This window comes from Melospiza georgiana, chromosome 11 (genome assembly GCF_028018845.1).
Source record: "Melospiza georgiana isolate bMelGeo1 chromosome 11, bMelGeo1.pri, whole genome shotgun sequence".
In the NCBI taxonomy this organism is placed as follows: domain Eukaryota; kingdom Metazoa; phylum Chordata; class Aves; order Passeriformes; family Passerellidae; genus Melospiza; species Melospiza georgiana.
Window position 1 is genome coordinate 6953768 of NC_080440.1, and position 19702 is coordinate 6973469.

At 49.6% G+C, this 19702-nt stretch overlaps 1 protein-coding gene across 3 annotated transcripts in view; it reads left to right on the forward strand.

Annotated features, from left to right (window-relative positions):
- PRICKLE2 (prickle planar cell polarity protein 2) overlaps positions 1-19702 on the forward strand; it is a 102996-nt gene that overhangs the window by 71707 nt on the left and 11587 nt on the right. For all 3 annotated transcript variants that reach the window (XM_058032193.1, XM_058032194.1, XM_058032195.1), the window contains 5 exons: positions 10200-10313; positions 11992-12129; positions 12789-12992; positions 14631-14817; positions 17436-18299. In XM_058032193.1, the coding sequence (XP_057888176.1) occupies positions 10200-10313; positions 11992-12129; positions 12789-12992; positions 14631-14817; positions 17436-18299 (1507 nt within the window). The remainder of the gene's footprint in view (positions 1-10199; positions 10314-11991; positions 12130-12788; positions 12993-14630; positions 14818-17435; positions 18300-19702) is intronic.

Consider the following 19702-nt stretch of genomic DNA (forward strand, 5'->3'; position numbering starts at 1 on the left):
CATTGGAGGACCATACCCAAGCTGGTGCCACCTGCTCTCATGGCTGGTTTCTGCCCAGGCATGTCAGCAGCTTCTGGAGCTCAAGCTGGCCCCTGGTCCTGTAGCTTTGGGTGGAAATACAGGTATTTAGTGACAGGTGGCACCTGACCAGGTAGACATGGTTATGGGCAGTGATTGAAACCCTCTTTCAGCATGGAGGTGACATATTCCAGGAGATCTCTGTGCTTCTTTGATCCCTTAGATGCTCTTTAAGCGTGGCATCGGGGAGTTGGGGATGCTCAGGAGGAAATAGAAGTTCTTTAGCTCTACTAGTTGCTACTGACAACTCATGCATTACTCAGGTTAATATTAGGTTCTTCCAGCATCTGTTCCTTGCAGAGGTCATGGTGCTCCTCAGTCCAAACCCTTGTTTTCTCAGTACACCCCTCAGTCTGCATGGATGGGCCTCTCAGCAAATTTGCCACTTCATACCTGTCTCTAATCACCATGGAGATAAAGAGCAGCCATAAACAGAGGCAGAGACAGGCCCTGAAATCCATCCAGCAGAGCTCATCTGCCAGCCCTGTCATGACTTTTCACATGTTAGATGAGCCACTGAGATGACAAAAGTGAGGAGTGACTTCCCGGAGCTGTGCAGGAGCCACACTGCAGGCCTGGCCTTTGTCCCTGGTGAAGAGCGGCACCCTGAATTTCATGGAATCACAGAATGGTTGTCCCATGGCTGGGGTTGCCCAGGAGGGGCCATTTACCTCCCATGGGGGTAGGAGATGCCTCTGCAGCAGCTCACTGGGGCTGTGTCAGTCTGCAGGCAGATGTGACTTTTTGGTCAGTGAGTCAGGTGTGCAAGGCTGGTGCCTGCCATGGAGCAGCTGGTGGGCTCTGCCCTGGCTGAGGGTGCTGCTGTCAGGCTGGGCTGAAAATACACATTAACAGGCAGGGAATTTTTCTCTCCCTCCTGCTGTTTCGCTGGTGCATTTTTTTGGATGTGAAACAGATTAAATGAAACAACTTTTTCCGCAATATTCTACTTTATTAAAATCTCAGTGCAGTATATGAACTGGGGAGATAAGTGTTCCCCTGAAAGACTAATGCAGTTTTCTTATTTTACTTGGACGACAGCCTCCCTTTCCTCACTATTCTTGGGAGACAGCGCTCATGCCTCACTCAACACAGCAATTTACAGGATTTCAGTGGGGAGGAGTTGGCCTGCAAACATGACATTGTTTTTTGGCAGTGCCCAAAGGTCATTTCAGTATTTGAAGAGTCCCTTCAATCCAAAGCTTAAATTACTGTCACCTAGAGGGGAATAGACTCAAGCTTATAAGGTCCCACTGTACTCCTGGACACAACTCAGGCCTCAGCTGCTCTGTGGTACATGTCATAGTGAAAATCATGTTGGTTACTCAATGCCTAGTACTGAAGACAAAAAAAACATTGGTCCAATGTTCACAGGTACTGATCCAAACGTTGTAATGAGGAGTGGAGCTGGAAGTTATCCCTTATGGCTCATCAGTGTGTGAGACTAAAAAGTCTTACAGTGTGTAAGGCTAAAAAGGGCTTGACTCAAAAGCCATACATGCAATATATTTCTAAATATGTTTATAACACAGGGGTTAGGATAGGAATTTAAAAATTGATAGCACCACTGCATAAGGTATAATAAAAATTTTTCTGGTAAATCAACTAAAATATATGGCGTGTCTGCTCAAGAAAGAGGGGTATGAACTGGAAGGACACTGGAAATGTTATTTCATTGAGGAGCCTACAAGAGCTTAGTTTGTCCAGCCTAGCAAACTGTTGATTAGGATTGTTCTTTGCCCTGTTCATTAGAGGGGTAAGAGCAGGTATCCAAGCTCCAACTTTAGCCCAAGAACATAGACATAAACTGTCTCCAAATGCATTCAGGCAGGAAATTGGAAAAGGTTTGAGACCATCAGAGGTGTAAGGCTCAGCAACAGCCTGCCAGCCAGGAAAGTGACAGGTAAAAACCCAGGACTGAGCTCCATCAATCACAATGTGACAAGGAAACAGGGTTTCTTGCAGTAGCAATCAGCTACACAGGATGGCCAGGAGGCTTCTGTGGGGTCTAATCCCACTTGGATTGGATTCAATGAGAAGTTGTCTTATGGCAGAAGAGGGACTTCCCTTCTGGAGGATAGGCATGCAGATGGGAATGACAGAGATGGCTGTGCAGAAGCAGGGACTTGGGCTTTGTGAAATGCTTTTATTTCCTGCCTTGCAGTTCAATGGTTGGATAAAGAAATCAGTGTCAAAGTCTTGAAATGGGCAAACACCTTTAGAAGTGTGTCCTCAGCAAAGCAAAATCCCAGGCTGAGCCTGGCTGCAGAGACAGAGGCAGACATCTTTGGGAGCCAGTTTGTCTGCTGGGGCTGGCAGTGTGACAGCTGATCCTCCTTGCACTGACATAAGTTTGAGGGCAGATGCTTGAAAATAAGTCCTTCTGTGATGTGTTTTTCACATTTTTAGGCAAGGCATGTGTAAATACATGTGAATGTGCAGCTTTGAATTCCTTGGGCCTGTGGTTTGGAGAAATCCAAAGGGGTTATAACATGCCACTTTGAATTTCTGAATACAAGGGATTTTTTAGGATTTCTGTCTTTATTGTGTCTCAGTATTAGGAGCAGCTGGTTATGGGCAGAAATTTCCAATTAAACAAAAGATGGGGCTCTACTTCAGCCTCGCTGTGGCTTTTTTGTATGGCTGTGGCGTGCCAGCATCTGAGAACCTTGCATGTGCTGTAAGAACTTAATTCCCTCTTGTTGTCAACACAGTTGCTCTGGTTGAGTCCCTTAAAAAGTTATGAAAGTCTCATCTGAGCTAAAATTAGCAGCATGAAGGTTCAGGGGACCATTTTTCTCCAAGGCAGCTGTTGGAGCTTGGACCTCAAGAGCTTTGCAGTGGTGTGAAACTTGTAGCTGTCACAAGGAATTTATCCAGGGGCTAGAATACGTGTTAATCCTTCTTCTGGATATTTTGCAAGACCTGTTGCAAGGGCTTGAGTTATAAAACCTCCAAGTTTCATCAGTTGCTGTTCAGGTCACAAAGTGCGGAAAGGAGAACGGAGATGAACCTACACTGAACATGCATTTACACCTTACATAAAGATTTTCACCATTCTGGTGAGGCAGAAAGTACATTATCTGGGCCAGGCATCCCTGGGGGATGTGTGTCTCACTTGTGCCTGTGTGTCATGGTCATTGTACCATCTTGTTCTTTCTTGAGCCTTCTGAGTTCAGCAAACTGTTTCACTCCTCAAGAGGCTGAAGGCTTGCATGGGGCAAGGAAGGAGTAAAACAAACCAAAGTGACCCAAACCTGTGTAGTAGTGGGAAGCTAATTTACAGCCTGGTAGAGGAAGGACAAAAGGCCCATGAAGAGCTCTTCCTTGCTGGTAGATCCTGAGAGCAGAGCAGCGTGGATGGAAAGCTGAAGGCTCTGAGAAGCTGTTCCTGGTGTACCCTGCTCCCAGGAGCTGCAGCTGCCTCTCATTCTGCCCGCTTACACATGTGCACGCTGGAGTATTTTACCCAAAAGCTGCCTTTCAGCACGTTTTGAAAAGCTCTCCAGTTTCACTTTGAGGTAGGGTAAGTCCATCACCTCCCCGGTGAACTCTCTCAGTATCTAAATAGCCCGGCAGTTAGCGGCTCCTATTTCAAGGCTGGAGCTGTCTAAATCCAGCCCCCAGGCATCGGACTGTGCCGAATGCTTCCCAGCTGCTGGATGGAGCAGCAGTCCTGCACACGGAATGCTTTGCTTTTTCTGCCTGTGATGGCAGTGCTGCATGACTTGGGGGCAGCTGGAGTGGGGCAGGAGGTCCTGGAGCTGCTCGCCTGGCCTGGAACGGAGTGGATGAAGTGTGAGCACATCCCATGCTGCAAAAGAGCCCATGACAAAACCGTGTGTCTGGACATTTGCTCCATTTCTGTATCCTAGGGTGTTGGCCTGGTCGTGGTGAGGCAATGGAAGCTGTCAAAATTACTTAATCCTTGAACAATCTGATTACCAGGGAAGGAATCAGCTACTCTTCATGGGTCACAGAAACGAAACCACTCACCTGACATGGTTTGCTCGGTTCTGAAATTTGAAGAATATGTGTGGGGGTGAGCAGAGGTGAGAGGCAGGGGAGGAGCAGGGAGTGGAAAAAGAAACTGAAAAACCCTGGACAACCCAACGGAAACTTCTCCTGGAGTTTTATTCCAATGTGCAAATCCAGCTTTTCTGAGTTGCAGTGTTACACAAGTGTGCTACCCCATGCCTTAGAAATCCAAGAGCATGTTACATGGGATACCCAGGGGAATGATCAGTGGTGATCAATGCAGAAGATGATCATTATCATTCCTGGTGCTTCAGGGAGCATGGACCTCGCAGCATAGACTTCTCTTGATGCTGTTGAAAGCACTGGTCTGGCTCTTTTTAATCCAAATTCAATTTCTACTTAAAAAAAAAAGAAAAACCATGTCCTAGGCTTTCACAAGCCTAAAACGTGCGGACATAGAGCCTTCATTCAAACGTTCCTCTTTGATGGCAGCAGGAAGCGGCGCTTCCGAGGGATCCCTTACAGAGGGAGCTGCTCCAGAGGCTTGGCAGGGATGGATGTCGCTGTGACTCGGAGCAGCAGCGCTCCGACGCCTCGGCTGCCGTGGGAGAGGAGCGTGCGGAAAGCCGCAGAGCGTGCCAGAACAAATAGCGCTTATAGAAATGATTTTTCCTTTGTTCCCTGCCTTTGTCCCTCTGCCTTAGGAGCGGGTTTCCAAGAGCAGGCGCAGCGTTGCGGGATGCCGGGCTGCCCGGCGCCAGGAGTGCATCTGCCCCCACTGCTGTGCGATGGGCACTCTCAGTCTGGGGGGACACAGGCCTGCTCCCAGCCAGGCTCTGGGCTCTCAGGGGACACTCTGCATCCCTCCAGGGTGCCTGCCCGCCTGCCTGCATCCCCACGCTTGGCAGAGCCAGCCAGCAGTTCCCACTCTTCATTTCAGAGCATCTGGCCCTGCTGTAAGGATTGTTTTGCTTCAAAAAAAATATATCAGTGCTTTGTATCCTAATGGCCTTGCCAAAGGAGGACGTGCCAAACTCAGGCCAAAGCACACTGAACCCGTTTTCCAGGCTCACACGTGCTGTCATCTGTGGAGCTTGTGTGTGAGTCAACGTGTACAAACACTTGCAGTGTTTCACAGACATATTGGGAAGGTTATTTGCATGTGGTTTGTTTGGGATTTTTTCCCCCTTGCTTTTCCAAGGGAGGCCAGCAGGAATGAGAGACATACAAAAGCATCAGGTTTGTTTCTCTGTCAATTTTAAGTGCTCAGTGTAAAGGGTCATTAAAGCCTGACGTGTGCTGTTCAGAAGCTGGCACTGGGGAGGAGCAGCCCTGCTCGCCCAGGCCAGCACAGGCTTGTCAGAGCCACTGTTTGCCTTCCTCCCTCAGCAGCCAAGTCCCGTGGGAGTTTGCACGCAGCAGTGAGCCAGGAGAAGGGGCCACAGTGGAGCACACACACATCAGTGTGCCAGCAGCTCCCTGTGCTGCCATGGGACATCCCAGGCTGTCATGGAATGGGCTGCCAGGGCTGTGGTACCCTGGCACGTTCCCTGGGGAAATGATGCTGTGCTGGGCATGGGGGGACACTGGGGAATGCTGAATTTTGAACAGACCCCACTGTGTGTGATGCTGCACTGTGCCTGAGTGCTGGCTGACTCACCAAGGTCCCCTTCTTGGGGACATCCGTGTTCAGGCTCCCTACTGCACACAGGCCAGCACATTTGCCCTCACAGGGCTCTTTGCAAACACCTTGCAGTTGGTTTGCAGTTGGTTTGGTTTCAGGAGAGCCAGGCAGGGCTGCCCAGCTGGAGCTGTGAGGGCTGAGCAAGTCAGCACCCGTGCCAGGACACCGTGAGCTCCTTTGTAGTCCATCCCAGCCGTAGAGTCATCCCAAACAGCCCGGTTGGGTGGGTGCTTTGGGAGGGGGGGTTGTGCTCAGGGCGAGTACAGCAAATGCTGCTTCCCAACAGCAATTTGTGGCGTAAGAAATATTATATTTCCCCTCCACCTCCTTTAATTCATTGATCAAAGAGATCCTTCACCAATAGCTTGAATTTACAGGATGTTTGCAAACTTTTCCTTCTAGGAGGTGTAAGGCTTTGCTCGCAGATATGCTCGTGTGGGTTTTGTCTTTGGTCACCCTGGGACCATCAGGACAAGCTGTGGTCCTGCCTTTATTTAGCAGGGCCAGGGTAGGTTTGTAAACTGTCAAAGTTAAACTGGAAACATACTCCAAACCTAAGAAGACCACAGAGCACAAAGGCATTTGTAAACTAATGTAATTACTCTCTTCAGTGCCTTTGAATAAAGTTGGCTCCAGTTTAAAGGCTTTTTCCTACCCTGTTTTTACATTATGTTCTTTCCTTTCTCCTGGTTTGTGACTTTTTTTAATTTCTACCTTCCCCTCCTCCCTTTTACCATCAAGCAGCTGTTAATTTCCAAAATCTATATAGGTTTTTCTTAGCAAAACTTGGTGTTTGGACATTTTCCTTATAAAGGTGAGAATAACACCTTGGGAATCTGCTGTGCCAGGTTCTGGTAGCATGAAGCCTGTCCAAGTGGGACTTCCCTGGGACAGGATGGAGCTTGCCCAGCCCACCAGCATCCCTTGGCACCCACAGCTGTCTCCATGTCCAGTGCACTGGCCAGACCATGCTCATGGCATCTGCAACCTTGAGATGTTGTGTGAAGCTTTATTTTAACTCAGTGTGATGTTTCCCAGTCTCTTTTGGGATTTCTCTCATACAGATATTAGCAGAAGTCAGAGACAAGTGATAAAACTGAGGATAAAACCTAGTCCAGCCCCAAAAGGGGCTCCTGTATGTTAATGATGTTTGTTGGGATAACCATGGGCAGAGCAGATCTGTTGTGAGGGGCAATAGGAGGATGCAGAGCTGCTGGGTTGTTCAGCAGAAGTATTTAATAATAAAACAGTTACAGATACTGCATGGTTTAGAGAGGAAATGTTATCTCTCTGGGGTCATTGCCCACACTGTTATCCTTATCTGGGTGCAACTCCTGCTGCAGAGCCTGTAAGGGCACTGAGGAGCCATCAGGCACATGGGGGGTCTGGCCCTGGCCCTGCAAGGCTTACCAGCTACAAGGCTTGTGCATGCTGCAACACAGAGCTGGATGGAGGAGGAGTTACTTTAGCATAAGCATAAAACAGTGACCTTTTGTACAAAAGCAAAGTGCAGACTGAGCAGTTTTAGTTTCCCAGCAAGTTAACACTTTCTGCAGGCTTTTTCCCTGAAAAGCCAGATTGATCTAAGAATCCCCTTTTCCTTCTTTATTTTTGAGCATCAGAGAGGCCTGTGCCAGCCCAGCTGCTCCTATGCCAGGTCAGAAATGCTGTTGGCAGCCAGCTGGGCACAGAGGCAGGAACAGTGCAGCCTGTGACCCTGTCCCTCCCAGTGTTGGTCTCCCATCCAAGGAGCTGGCTTCATGCCATGGGAACAGCTGATGGATGAGAGTGTTGTGTGCACAGGCATGGCCTAATGTCAGCCTGGGCAAGGGACATCCTTCTGCTCTTCATCTGCCCTCTGGGTGGATCTCTTGGGATAGAAGTGATGCCCTGGGTGAAAGGATCTGTGCATCCCTCTGGTTCAGGTTTTTCCCAGAAGGGGATGGTGCTGCAGGAGGGAATGGTGGCTCCAGAAGGGATTTTCTCCCCATGAGATGTTCCACACGTACTAGACAAGGATTGGCAGCTGCCTCTGCTCCATCCTCTCCATGAGCACTCCTCTGGAAGGTCCCTGTGGCCGATGCAGATCCAAAGCAAACCCTTTCAGGTTATTTCAGGCAACACAACACAGGTTGGAGCCTGTTGTATTTATTTTGTTTTGCTTCTCAAACCAAATTGCCCATCCCTGCCAAGCTATGTTGCTGGTGTGATGGGAACCAGTTCCTGCAGTCCTGCTGGGAGTAAATGGAAAACTTCCCAGCGGAAGCAGGAGCAGAGCTGGGCACGTACATCCTGCTGGATTGTGCTCCAGGAATGCAGCACCCAGGCAGCTGAAGGAAGAGCTCCCATCCTTGGGTTTTGCCCAGGGTGAGCGTCTTGGGGCTCGTTCCTGTAGTAGTTTGGCAGCTCTTCAAAATAAAAGTAATTTATGGTCTCTACCAGCTTCAAGGCTTGAGTGGGCAAAAAAAACTTCTTTGCAAAAATCAAAACACAAGCTAACCAGTGTGAGCACAGGGCACAGTGAGCAGCCTCTCTGCACGTGGGGGATTTGGCAGCAGAAGCCACAGCAGTGTGTGCTGGCTGGGCACGCACAGCGTGGCTGTGTGGGAGCCTGGCAGCCCAGGAAAGGGTCTGCTGAGGCAGCTGGGGCATTGCTGGGGGATTTTCAACTGCAAACTTTGCTGCATGAACTTAGGGAGCTCATTTAACATCATGATGCTGCAATTAGTCCTTTGCAATGTTTATATTTGCTACCTTGTGTAGCACGTCGTAAGAATTTTAGTGTTTTTAATGTGCTTTGATGTTCCTGGATGAAGGATGCTCTATAAATGCAAAGTAAGTATTCTAATGTACGTAGTTTGTTTTCTTTTTAACATTACAAAATAGTTTGCAGCCATTCTTTCTTTGACAGTTTCCATAGCTGGTGGGTCTGTTTCTGCTGTGCCTTAGCAAAACAAATTTAGGGTTTTGCAGTGGCATATGCTCAGCATGTTCCTCAGCTTTGTGACACGAGCAGTTCCCTTGTCATCAGCACTGCAGACCTGCATGTGGAAATCTGCTAAAATCTCCTTTTCTGGAAAGCCTGATGATGGGGAAAGGTGGATGGTGACATCAGTTTGGGAGAAACCATAAATTGAGAAAACCACTGGAGCAGCTCTTGCTCTCAGGTAGTTCTGAATGAGAACAGCAGTGAGATGAATGCAGAGCAATTATTCATGAATAAAGCTAGGTTTGGATAGTTATTCTGGAATAAAAGGATATTTCTTTCTATAGAAGATAACTGCATGTGAGCCACCCCCATCAGCCTGTGAGCCCATGGGTGAGCTCCCCTGCCAGCCAGCCCTGTGTGCCCAGCCCGTGTCCCCATTCCTCCCAGTGACCCACAGCACCCTGTCATCTGCAGATGCTGTGGGGCTGTGCAGGCAGAGGGGGCTTCTCTGGAGAGAGCTGGCCCAGGTGGTGCTTTCTAGGCCAAAGTCCAAAGCATACAGCAAGGGGAAAAGCTGATCAGAAGCCACTGTAAAGGAAGTGTTATTTGGGGAAAGCCCTCTGAAAGCTGCAGGCAGTGCAGCCACTCCAAATGAATTGCTGATAGCCTGAGGGAGCATCTCGGGGCTAATCCCACCATGGCAAAGGCAGAAAGCTGTGCTCACTGGGAGAACAGCCTGCATCTCTCCAGCCAAGAGCAGATTTAAGGAAGCCAGCCAGCTTTCTGCTTCTGCCCAAGCATCCAGAGACATCTGGGGCTGCGGCAAATTGCAATCCCAGCTGAGCTTACCTTTACCTTCTCCTGGTTCTTCCCAAGCTGTTCAACGTCACCGTGGCCGTTTCAGAGCGGCTCCTCAGCCAGCGAGTCCCCTCCCGGTGCTGGCCCGGCCCTTGAGTGCACATCCAGGTGTGGCAGTCGGAGCAGAGATGCTGGGGTTCAGGGTGTGCTTCCTCTCCAGGCTGCGCTGCGCTCCCAGCGTCGGGCACGCCGCTCCTCAGCCTTTTTAATAGCTGACTTTAATTACACGCTCTGAGACGAAAGAGAAAAACTGAGCCTTCCAACAGATTTTATCTGCTGTTTATTTCCACAAATTGCTGCAGAAAAAAGCCCCGAGGGGTTTGATGGAGGTGGAGGCTGAGATAGCCAGCAACACGGAGACTGCTGGGGCGCAGCCTTCTTAAACTCCGTGCCGAGGCAGGTGCCGACACATCCCTGCAGCCGGCGCAATGCTCACGCTATGGAGGCTGACAGAGCAAACGGTAACGTGCCCACCTCGCCGGGGCTGCCACCCCTCTGCCTTGCAGGACAAAAGAAAACAAACCCACAGCAGCTCCTGGCAGCATTTCCCTGCTCAGAATCTTGGGGAAGACCCAGTGCTTGCAGCCTCAGGGGGTGGCTGCTGGCCGGGCACAGGGGCATGGGCTCGGCCAGGGAACCCCTCTGACAGGAGCCCCCTCTTTTGTTCCATAGGTGCATCAGTACTACAGCTGCCTGCCCGAGGACAAGGTTCCCTATGTCAACAGCCCGGGAGAAAAATCTCGCATAAAGCAACTTCTTCACCAGCTGCCACCACATGACAATGAGGTCAGTATCCAGAAAATGTGCTTGGACATCAGCAGGGCTGCGGGTGGGGAGTGGACGCTCCTCCTGTGGTTGCTTGTGGGAAACGTGGCTTTCCTTTCTCAACTCCTTTTGCTTTTCAGGGGGATATACTTGAATTTCAGTCATGTTGCTGTTTAGGTTGCTGTATTTGCTTCCTGTTTTGATTGTTGGAGGTTTTGATTTTGTTTCTAAAGTTTAAATTTTTTAAAGTAATTTTTCTTCAGTTGTCTGAACAAAAAGCATTTCCTCAGCCCTTGGAGGCCAAGGCTCCGTTAAAAGTGGCTTGGAATGCTGTTGAGATTGTCTAGAGACAGATCCAAAGTTGCAAAAGCCTTTTCCCAGGTGCTGCTTCCGACTCACCTTGGAGTGGGAGTGAGTGTGCTAAGGAGGGGCTTTCTGGGCTGAGCTCATGAGCTGGGAGAGCCTGCAAGGCCACAGGTTGAGTCAAAACCAGTCAGAGCAAAATAAACCTTCTTACATCTGGCAGGAATGATGTGAGGCAGCAAAAAGGGTCTGGTCTGTGACGTCCTGATCTCACCAGTGAGAACACTGGCTTTTGGTAACCCGCAAAATTTCCCTGTGTAAACAAAAAATTTATTTTCATGCTACTTTCTGAAGAAGCCGCTCTGGGAAATACATGCAGGTAACTTGTTTGATCTCAGTCAGATTTTAACAACTTCGCCTGCGTGTGGCTGGGTGCCATGGGCACAGCACTGTCAGCATGGGGGGAGCTCCAGGCACAAAGGGATTTCTTCCTGTACACCCTTGGGTCCCAACCTGCCTGCCTGCTTCCCTGGCAGCTGCTGGAAACCCACAGCCTCTGACAGCCAAAAAACATAAGAATAAATACACACAAATGCTGCTACTGCAACCTGTTTTCCTGCAAGTTGGACTTGCAGGTCTGTGTGTATTTTCTGCAAATTGCAAATTTTGCATCCGGTTTCCCTTCATGCTCAGTTTTGCTCCTTTTAACATTGTGTTGCTGGTTGCTCATGTGTATAACCCTGCTCAGCTCCATGAGCCTGCTCTCCCAAATAACGGAGGGTGGATTGGGCACTGGTGCTACATTTGACCTCCCTGGCTCTTCAGTTGTATTCCCCATTGAAATGCAACCAGCCAAGAGCTAAGCCTGCAGGATGGAAATAGCCAGGAAAACCTCAGAGTTTTATAAGCTTCAGGGAAATTACATCATTCATTGTTTGTATCCTTTTATTTTACTTATTTCCTTATTACCTTGCAATGCAGAGGTTTTGCAAATAAGCAGGCTTGATCCTGTGCTGGAAAAATAGTTCACAAGTCACTGGAACTCTGTCTTTTGTGCAAAGAAAAGGGCCTGTGCTGTAGAAATGCCAATGGAATATTATGAAGGCCTCTGCCACAGGAAGCTGATGGAGAAAGCAGGAAAACCCATCAGTCCATTTGCTGGTCTGGGTGGGTCTCTGAGAACCCAACTTTTAAGACTTTTCTACAAGTTGAGCACCCAAAGAGCAGCAATTCTCCTGCCCCTTTTGTCTCATCTCAGCCCCAGATATCTGAATCCTGTTGTTTCTCCAGCCTCCCCACAGCCAGGGGCAGAGGTTTGCAGGGCCCATGGCACAGTGCCTCACTGGGTGGTGAGCCAGGGACACCCCAGGCACTGAGCATCACTTGTGTTTTTTAGGTTCGCTATTGCAACTCATTGGATGAGGAGGAGAAGAGGGAGCTCAAACTCTTCAGCAACCAGAGGAAGAGGGAAAACTTAGGGAGAGGCAATGTTCGGCCATTCCCTGTAACCATGACAGGAGCCATCTGTGAGCAGGTGGGTAGTGGCTGATGAACTGGGACCTGCATCCCCCAAGTTAAGTGAAACATGTCTCCTCTGAAGGCAGGGTGAGAGATTTGGGGCTGTTCACCCTGGAGAAGAGAAGGTTCTGGGGTGCTTTAAAAACCTTTCCAGTACCTAAAGGAATTACATGAGAGCTGAACAGGGACTTTTTACAAGTGCATATATTGATAGAGGGGATGGCTTTAAACTGACAGGGGGCATGTTTAGATCAGATGTTAGAAAGAAATCCTTTCCTGTGAGGGTGTTGAGGCACTGGCACAGGTTGCCTAGGGAAGTTGCAGCTACTTCATCCCTGGGAGTGTTCAGGCCAGATTGGATGAGGTTTTGAGGAACCTGGTCTAGTGGAATATGTCCCTGACCATGGCAGGGGGATTGGAACTGGGTGATCTTCAGGTTCCTTCCAAGTCACACCATTCCATGATTTAATGACACTCACGAAACAAGCACTTGCCTGTGGCCCTGCCAGGTGTGAGTGCTGTGGTCTGTCATGGAACCTTTCATCATATCTGACATGGAGTTGGCAGTTCATCTCCTGGCATTATGCAGGGCAGTGATTGTGAGATCCTCCTGTTGGTGATGGGTGGCAGTGGGGTCACCCACACTCCTCCATTAATCCCTGGCTTTTCTGACAGTGTGGTGGCCAGATCAATGGAGGGGACATGGCTGTCTTCGCCTCACGAGCGGGACACGGTGTCTGCTGGCACCCTCCCTGCTTCATCTGCAGTGTGTGCAACGAGCTGCTGGTCGACCTGATCTACTTCTACCAGGATGGGAAGATCTACTGTGGCAGGCACCACGCCGAGTGCCTCAAGCCCCGCTGTGCCGCATGTGATGAGGTAAAGGCAGCGTCTGCTATGGGCACTGCTGCCCGCTGGGCTGGCACAGGAGGATTGGGTGGCATTTCCCCTCCATCCCTGACTTTTTCATGAGGCATACACACCAAACTGTGTGGCATGGCATGGCTTTGCCAAGGGTTTGAGCAAGCTTTTCCTGAGGTTTCAAATATTCTTAGTTGCAGTCTGCCTAGTACTGTTATGAGTTAGAGCCTCATCTACACGCAGGAAGCTGGGGGATTTCCATGAGTGTTTCCAGTAGAAGCACAGCCCCTTCTCTTTGTGATTTTAGCCCAGCTGGGTGTGGTGATCTTCCCTTCTCCTCCATTTCCCCAGAAGAAGCCCCTGATGGGATGAGTGCCGTATTTCTTACAAGTCAGTCATGTCTGAGTACACGCCGAGCTGAAATAGGCTTTGAGAGAGGCGATTAACAGGCTACAGGAAGCTGAACAAATAGAATACAAAACTGAGATAGAAAACCGTACAGAGTCGCCTCTGAGCACTTCTCAAGTGTCAATCTCTGTTTAAAAGGCTGGTGAAGGAAATTGCTCTGGTTTTTAAAGTTATGAAAACCATAGTGTGGAAAACCGTATGTACTATAAAATACCACGTCCCATCCTTGTAAGCATGTAATAGTAAATATCCAAGGCTATATGCACTTCAAATATAAAGAGCATTGATGTATGTGTCCAATTAAATTTGTAGTGTTACCAGTGGAAGACATCCCTAACCATTCAACTGGCTCTATTTCTTTGTAGCTTAGGCAGGGTAATTTCTTTTTCATGTATTTTTTATCTCTGCAAATTCTCGCTTAATTCTTTCATTCAGCTTATTCTTCAGCATATTTTTCTTCCCCTAAAACATCAAGTACTAATTGTGGGAAACAGTAATTCAGGGTTAGGAGGATCTGCAAGGGAAAAGCTTTTGGTGTACCCTGTGCCAGCACAGAGAGCCAGGGAGCAGATCTGGGGCTCCTGGTTCCCTTGGCTTTGGGAGTTGAGAATGGATGGGGATGAGAAGAAGCCACAGCAAAAAAGCATCTGCTGAAGACATTTTAGATGGCTGCTTCTCCAACTCATCCTTAACAGCACTCTGTGCCCCAGTTTCCCCACTGGTATAATGACTGCAATCATCTTTACAGACACCCTAGCTGGGGTAGCAAGATGAGGAGCCAAGGTACCTCAATTTTTTCTCCTCCAGAGAGCTGCCACTTTTCCTTGTGTTTTTTCTCATCCTTTGTGGTCAGGTCCCTGTTTCAGAGATGAGTTAATGTGTTCCAGTAAGCAGCTGCTCTGTTCTTCAGAAGTCCAGCAGATCGATAGGTTGTGTATAAGTGTGTTTATTACCCTGATCGACCTCTCTGTTTGATGGGTGAGCTCACGAGCACATTACTGCAGCTCTGCCTTAACACTTTGTAGTCTGGGCACTTACAGGCTTCGGAGGAATTTGCATTTTAATGGATTTTCCTAAGAAATGATGAGTGCTCCTGCCATAAACCAAACTATGGGAGTTTCCCATGCAGGACTGGGGGACTCAGCTGTAAAATTTAGATGGTGCAGGGCAGGAGCCACAAAGGTTGGTGTCTACGTGCCGGATCCCTTTTCTGACCATCTCCTCTCCACGCTTGTGTTTCCTCCCCAGATCATTTTTGCAGACGAGTGCACCGAGGCCGAGGGGCGGCACTGGCACATGAAGCATTTCTGCTGCTTCGAGTGTGAGACGGTTCTGGGCGGGCAGCGCTACATCATGAAGGACGGGCGGCCCTACTGCTGCAGCTGCTTCGAGTCCCTGTATGCCGAGTACTGTGACACCTGCGCCCAGCACATCGGTACGGGCAGGGGGCATGGCCAGCAGCTCCTGCATTACAGCACCGTGGGGCTGCGGGCAGGGCTGTGTCACTCTGGTGCATAGCTACACAGGGTAACACAGAGTAACACAGGAACAGGCAGGAGGCAGTGTTGTAGAAAGTGCGAAAAAGGATTTGTTCAAGAGAACCCTGCGGTTTTTATAGAGTGATACAATAGATTCTGTTTGATTGGCTAGCTAACAAAAACATCTTCCTCATACACCATCCTTGAGAAGAGCAGAAAGATGAAGTAGAAAAACACCACCTGCAGATTGTTTATACTTAACAAGTTATCACATCCTTACAGCTCCCTAAAAATTCTCACAAGCTGCTATGAGAAACGCTTGCCATTTCTCTCTCTCTGTCCCATGGCATCCACAGGACTGTGCGTGGCTGGGGCAACCAAATGTGCTTATGCCTCTCTCTCATCCCACCAAGGAGGTAACAAGGTGATTTATTTGGTTAAACCGCTGTTTATCCCTTTTTGTAGTCACAGAGGCGAGGATTATCAGAGGGCAACTTCAGGAGCAATGGCAGCTAGTGAAAGCTTTCTCTGGCATAATAAAATTTCACTGGCATGGTTTTTTCCCTTTAAATCTCATTTTCCTGTAAACAGCCTGGCTCTTCAACTCAGGTTTTTCTCATCCAAGCTTGGCAAAGGATCACATGATTTGATGAGCTACTGTCAGAAAAGATGCTTGTTCATTAGGCATCATTATTGTTTCTGGGCCTTTTTCAATCAACTTGCAGATAGATGTTCTCAGAGAGAAAGAAATAATGGATCAGGGTCAATTTATGTTTCTAGAACAGTGATTTAAAATGCACTCCAGTCAAGGGGCTAGATGTGCCCAAGCTGGATGGGCTGGGAAGCCCCTTGCTGCTCTCCCCAGCTTCCTTTGCCACTTGGCTGAGCACAGAGAGCACACAGACAGCCCTTCCTTTGTCCATGGAGGTGAGCTGTTCAAATACTTCATATGCTGCAGAAGAAAGAAAACCAAATATTTTCCTGCTGTGCAGCAGCCAGATGGCACAGGGAGGGGAAACAGGGTTTTCAGTGAAGCACTTGGAGGATGCATCTACTGTGACCTGCAGCACATCTTTCCCACAAGCTCAGCTGCAGAAAGGTGAAGAAGCAGCTGGTTATGTTTCTTGCATGGTCCCTTCTCTTGTGCTTCCCCCATCTGCTGTCCTTCACTCCAGCTGGCCTGCTGGAGCCTGCTGACTGTCAGATTTTCAGTCAAATGTCTGGTTTGGTGCATATTTGCACATTTCTAGCAGAGGAGGGACTGCAACCATTTTGCTGCAAGTCTCTCATAGTACTGAACTGAGTACTGTGCTGACAGGCTACATAAATCAGGGGTAAGCATGTGATAAAGCCTTGTAAGGCTTGGATTGGGTAGGTGAGGATGGAGCATGGAGGCTGCACTCCTTCCTCTGCAAGATGGCTTTGGGCAGTGGAAAAGGAGCTGATAAAATCCCACCCACCATCTTGTCTCTCTTCAGCCCACAAGTGTAGCACTCCCATCTGTATAAAAGCATTTTGCACGCTGTAAGGGGAGGAAAAAAACGATTTTACTAAACCTAATTGAGCTTGGAATAAAGCAGACCATTAACATAGTGTTCATTTATAAGTTACCTGGCAGCACTGGGCCCACAGGGGGTGAGCAGGCACGTGCTGTGCACATGTGGTGTGACACCCATGTGCCAGCCAGCCCACACTGTGTGGCAGTTCCTCAGGGAATAGGGGCAGCAGAGGCTTTGGCCAGGAACAGCAGCTCAAACAAGTGTGCAAATGTTGTAACTGAAACCTCTGGAGCTTTGCTCACAGCCCTGACAGAGAGCCCTGTGCAGATGTTGCTCCCTGGGGTTTTGCTGGAGGGAGACAGACTGTCTGTGTCAATTCCTTTACTGAACCCAAGGGGGGCCTGGTGAAGCAACCCAGGAAATGTGGCTGGGTGCAAGGCGAGGGTGTGTGCTCGACCCCTGGGGCCAGCTCTTTTGAAGCCAAAACAAAGTTAGGATGGGACCACAGTAGCAGCAAGGGACAGGGGTGTCATCTGTTCTGTTGCATACTTAACCAAGGCAGAACAAATTCCTCATTATGGTTTAGCTGGAGGCTTTTTTTTTTTTTTTTTTTTTTTTTTTTTTTTTTTTTTTAATAAGCAGCATATTGCTTTTACTTCAAGGACTTTATGGAGAACTTCTTGCATTCCTTTGCTTTATGATCGGAAATATCCCCATTTAATAGAAAATAGCTTGAGGCATGGTTCTGCTGCCTTTCCCAACCCTGAGTAACTCCCAAGCAAAGGTCTGGAATTAGAATTGGGAGGAATTAAAAATGGGATTAACTTCATGCATCAGAGAAATCCTGAAAAGGGGCTTTCAAGAGTGAGGCTGAGTGCATGTCACTCATAGGGGATCATGGAGTCATAGGATAGTTTGGATTGGAAGGGACCTTAAAGGTCATCTCATTCCAACCACCCACCATCAGCAGGGACACTTTCCACTAGGCCACACTGCTCAGAAGCCCATCCAGCCTGACCTTGATGCAGGTGTTGGTGCAGTGCTAGATGACCCTGACACTGTGATCTCCTCCCAAGGTATTGACCAGGGCCAGATGACGTACGACGGCCAGCACTGGCACGCCACCGAGACCTGCTTCTGCTGTGCCCAGTGCAAGAAGTCACTGCTGGGACGGCCCTTCCTGCCCAAGCAGGGCCAGATCTTCTGCTCCAGGGCCTGCAGCATTGGCGATGACCCCAACGGCTCCGACTCCTCCGACTCGGCTTTCCAGAGCGCGCGGGCCAAGGAGTCGCGGCGCAGCGCCAAGATCGGCAAGAACAAGGGCAAGGGCGAGGAGGGGGCACGCAGCCCCTGCAACCAGCTGCAGGTCACCTCCAACCGCCTCTCCACCGACGTGGACCCGCTGTCCCTGCAGATGGATCTGCTGAGCCTGGCCAGCCAGACACCCAGCCTCAACAGGGACCACCTGTGGAGGAGCCGGGATGAGCTCTATCACTACGGGGGCAAAATGGAGCAAAGCCAGTCTCAAACCCCCTTGCAGCTTCTCAGCCAGTGCAACATAAGAACCTCCTACAACCCCACCCAGGTCCCAGGCTCGCAGTCGGATTTATGGGCAAAACACTTCAGCAACCAAAAGAGGAGCTCCTCGTTGGCCATGAAGAGCCACGGTGGCAGCTTCATCCAGGACTGCAGAGAGGACTACTACTCAGGGAGGCTCCGCTCGCAGGAGAGCTACAGTGACATGTCCAACCAGAGCTTCCCAGAGACCAGAGGAAGTGTCAAAGTCCCCAAGTACGAAGAGGAAGAAGAGGGTGGGATGCCAGCGTCGCAGTGCCGCACCCGTCACCCCATCAATGCCCTCAAGTTCACAGAGGACCTGACGCCCACCGAGCAGACTCCCCGCGGCTCCATGGAGTCCCTGGCGCTGTCCAATGCCACAGGTATGTCCCCCCAATGCCACAGGTATGCCCCCCCAATGCCACAGGTATGTCACCCCCGCTCCTGCCACCCTGAGACCACCCCAGCACACCCTCCATGCAATTGAATCCCTTGTGTCCTGGTGTCTTCCCAGGATGAGGGTAACCAAGCCTGGGCACCACTGCTCAGTGACACAGCCTTGTCTGCCAGGTCCTGACAAGCCTGACAGTTCCTTTCTATTTGCTTGTTTACAAAAGCTTGTTTTTTAAAGCTTGCAGAGCTTTATAGATGGCTGGCCTTTTCTGTGCAGCTCAAAACAAATGTTTTCAAACCCTTTAATCCTCCCTTTTGTGAAGAGAGGGGGAAAATCAAGGCCAACTGCTAACGCAGAGGCAGATTCCAGCTTTCAGCACTTGAAGGAGTGCTGTCAGCTGCCCTTGCAGGCTAAAATTATTTTTGAATGCCTTGAAATAGGCCCAGTTAACCCCTTTTGAATGTTATGCAGTCCTCAAGCACATGACTAGTTAAAAGAAATTCCTCCCCCTCTATGCACAGCTTTAATTCCTCTTCCCCAACCCCTTGGTAGAAACTGCAGGGAAAAGCCAGGCAAGATGTTTGTCCCATCAGGCTGAGCTTGTTTCTCACGAGCACATCCCAGGGTCATATTTCTCAGTCCTCTCACCCTAAACATGTTTGTGTTTCACTCGTGGCTGCAGGGATGGGTGTGTGTGTGTGTGCACAGGCTCTGGTCTGCAGCTGGGGCTGGGCAGGCTCTGTCCTCCTGCAGCCTGCTCTGCTTCGCTCGCCCACCACAGCTCCCACGTCCCTCAGCACAGAAGAGAGAACACTGAGCCTGGTTTGCTCTGGTTTTCTCACCAGAGAAGCTGCCTTGCTTTTTCTTTGCAGCTCCCCTGGCTTTTCTCTGTTCCAGCCAATCATTGCTTGGATTTGGGCAGGTCCTGCATCTGAACCCCTGCAAAATGGAGCCCTTCTGCTTTATTGCTGGCAGGGAGTGGCCTGTGGGGTGTTTGTGCCTGGTCCTGAGGATCCCCCACAGGTTGCTGGCAATGGGTGGTGAGGATTGCCAAGCCCACAGAGAGCTGAGCTCCCCTGAATCCCAGTTCTGGGCTCTGCCCTGCCTGGATGGACAGGTTTGCTCTGCTATGCCCGTGACTCCTCATCTGGGGTTTGGTGTGTTTGTTTAGGGAAGCTGCCAGCCCCATGCCAAGATGTGAAGTGATCTCTGTTTCAGCCAGGATCTCCCTATCCAGCAAGTGGAAAAACAGGGGGGTAGAGGAGAAGCTAATGAGCTGGGAAGGATTTTTGCTTAAATAGTCTCAGATATACACAGAGGAAAAATAGATGTGAAATGGCGAGGGAATTGGGAATTGCTCTCCAAAACAGGGTTTTCCTGAGCAAAGCTCCA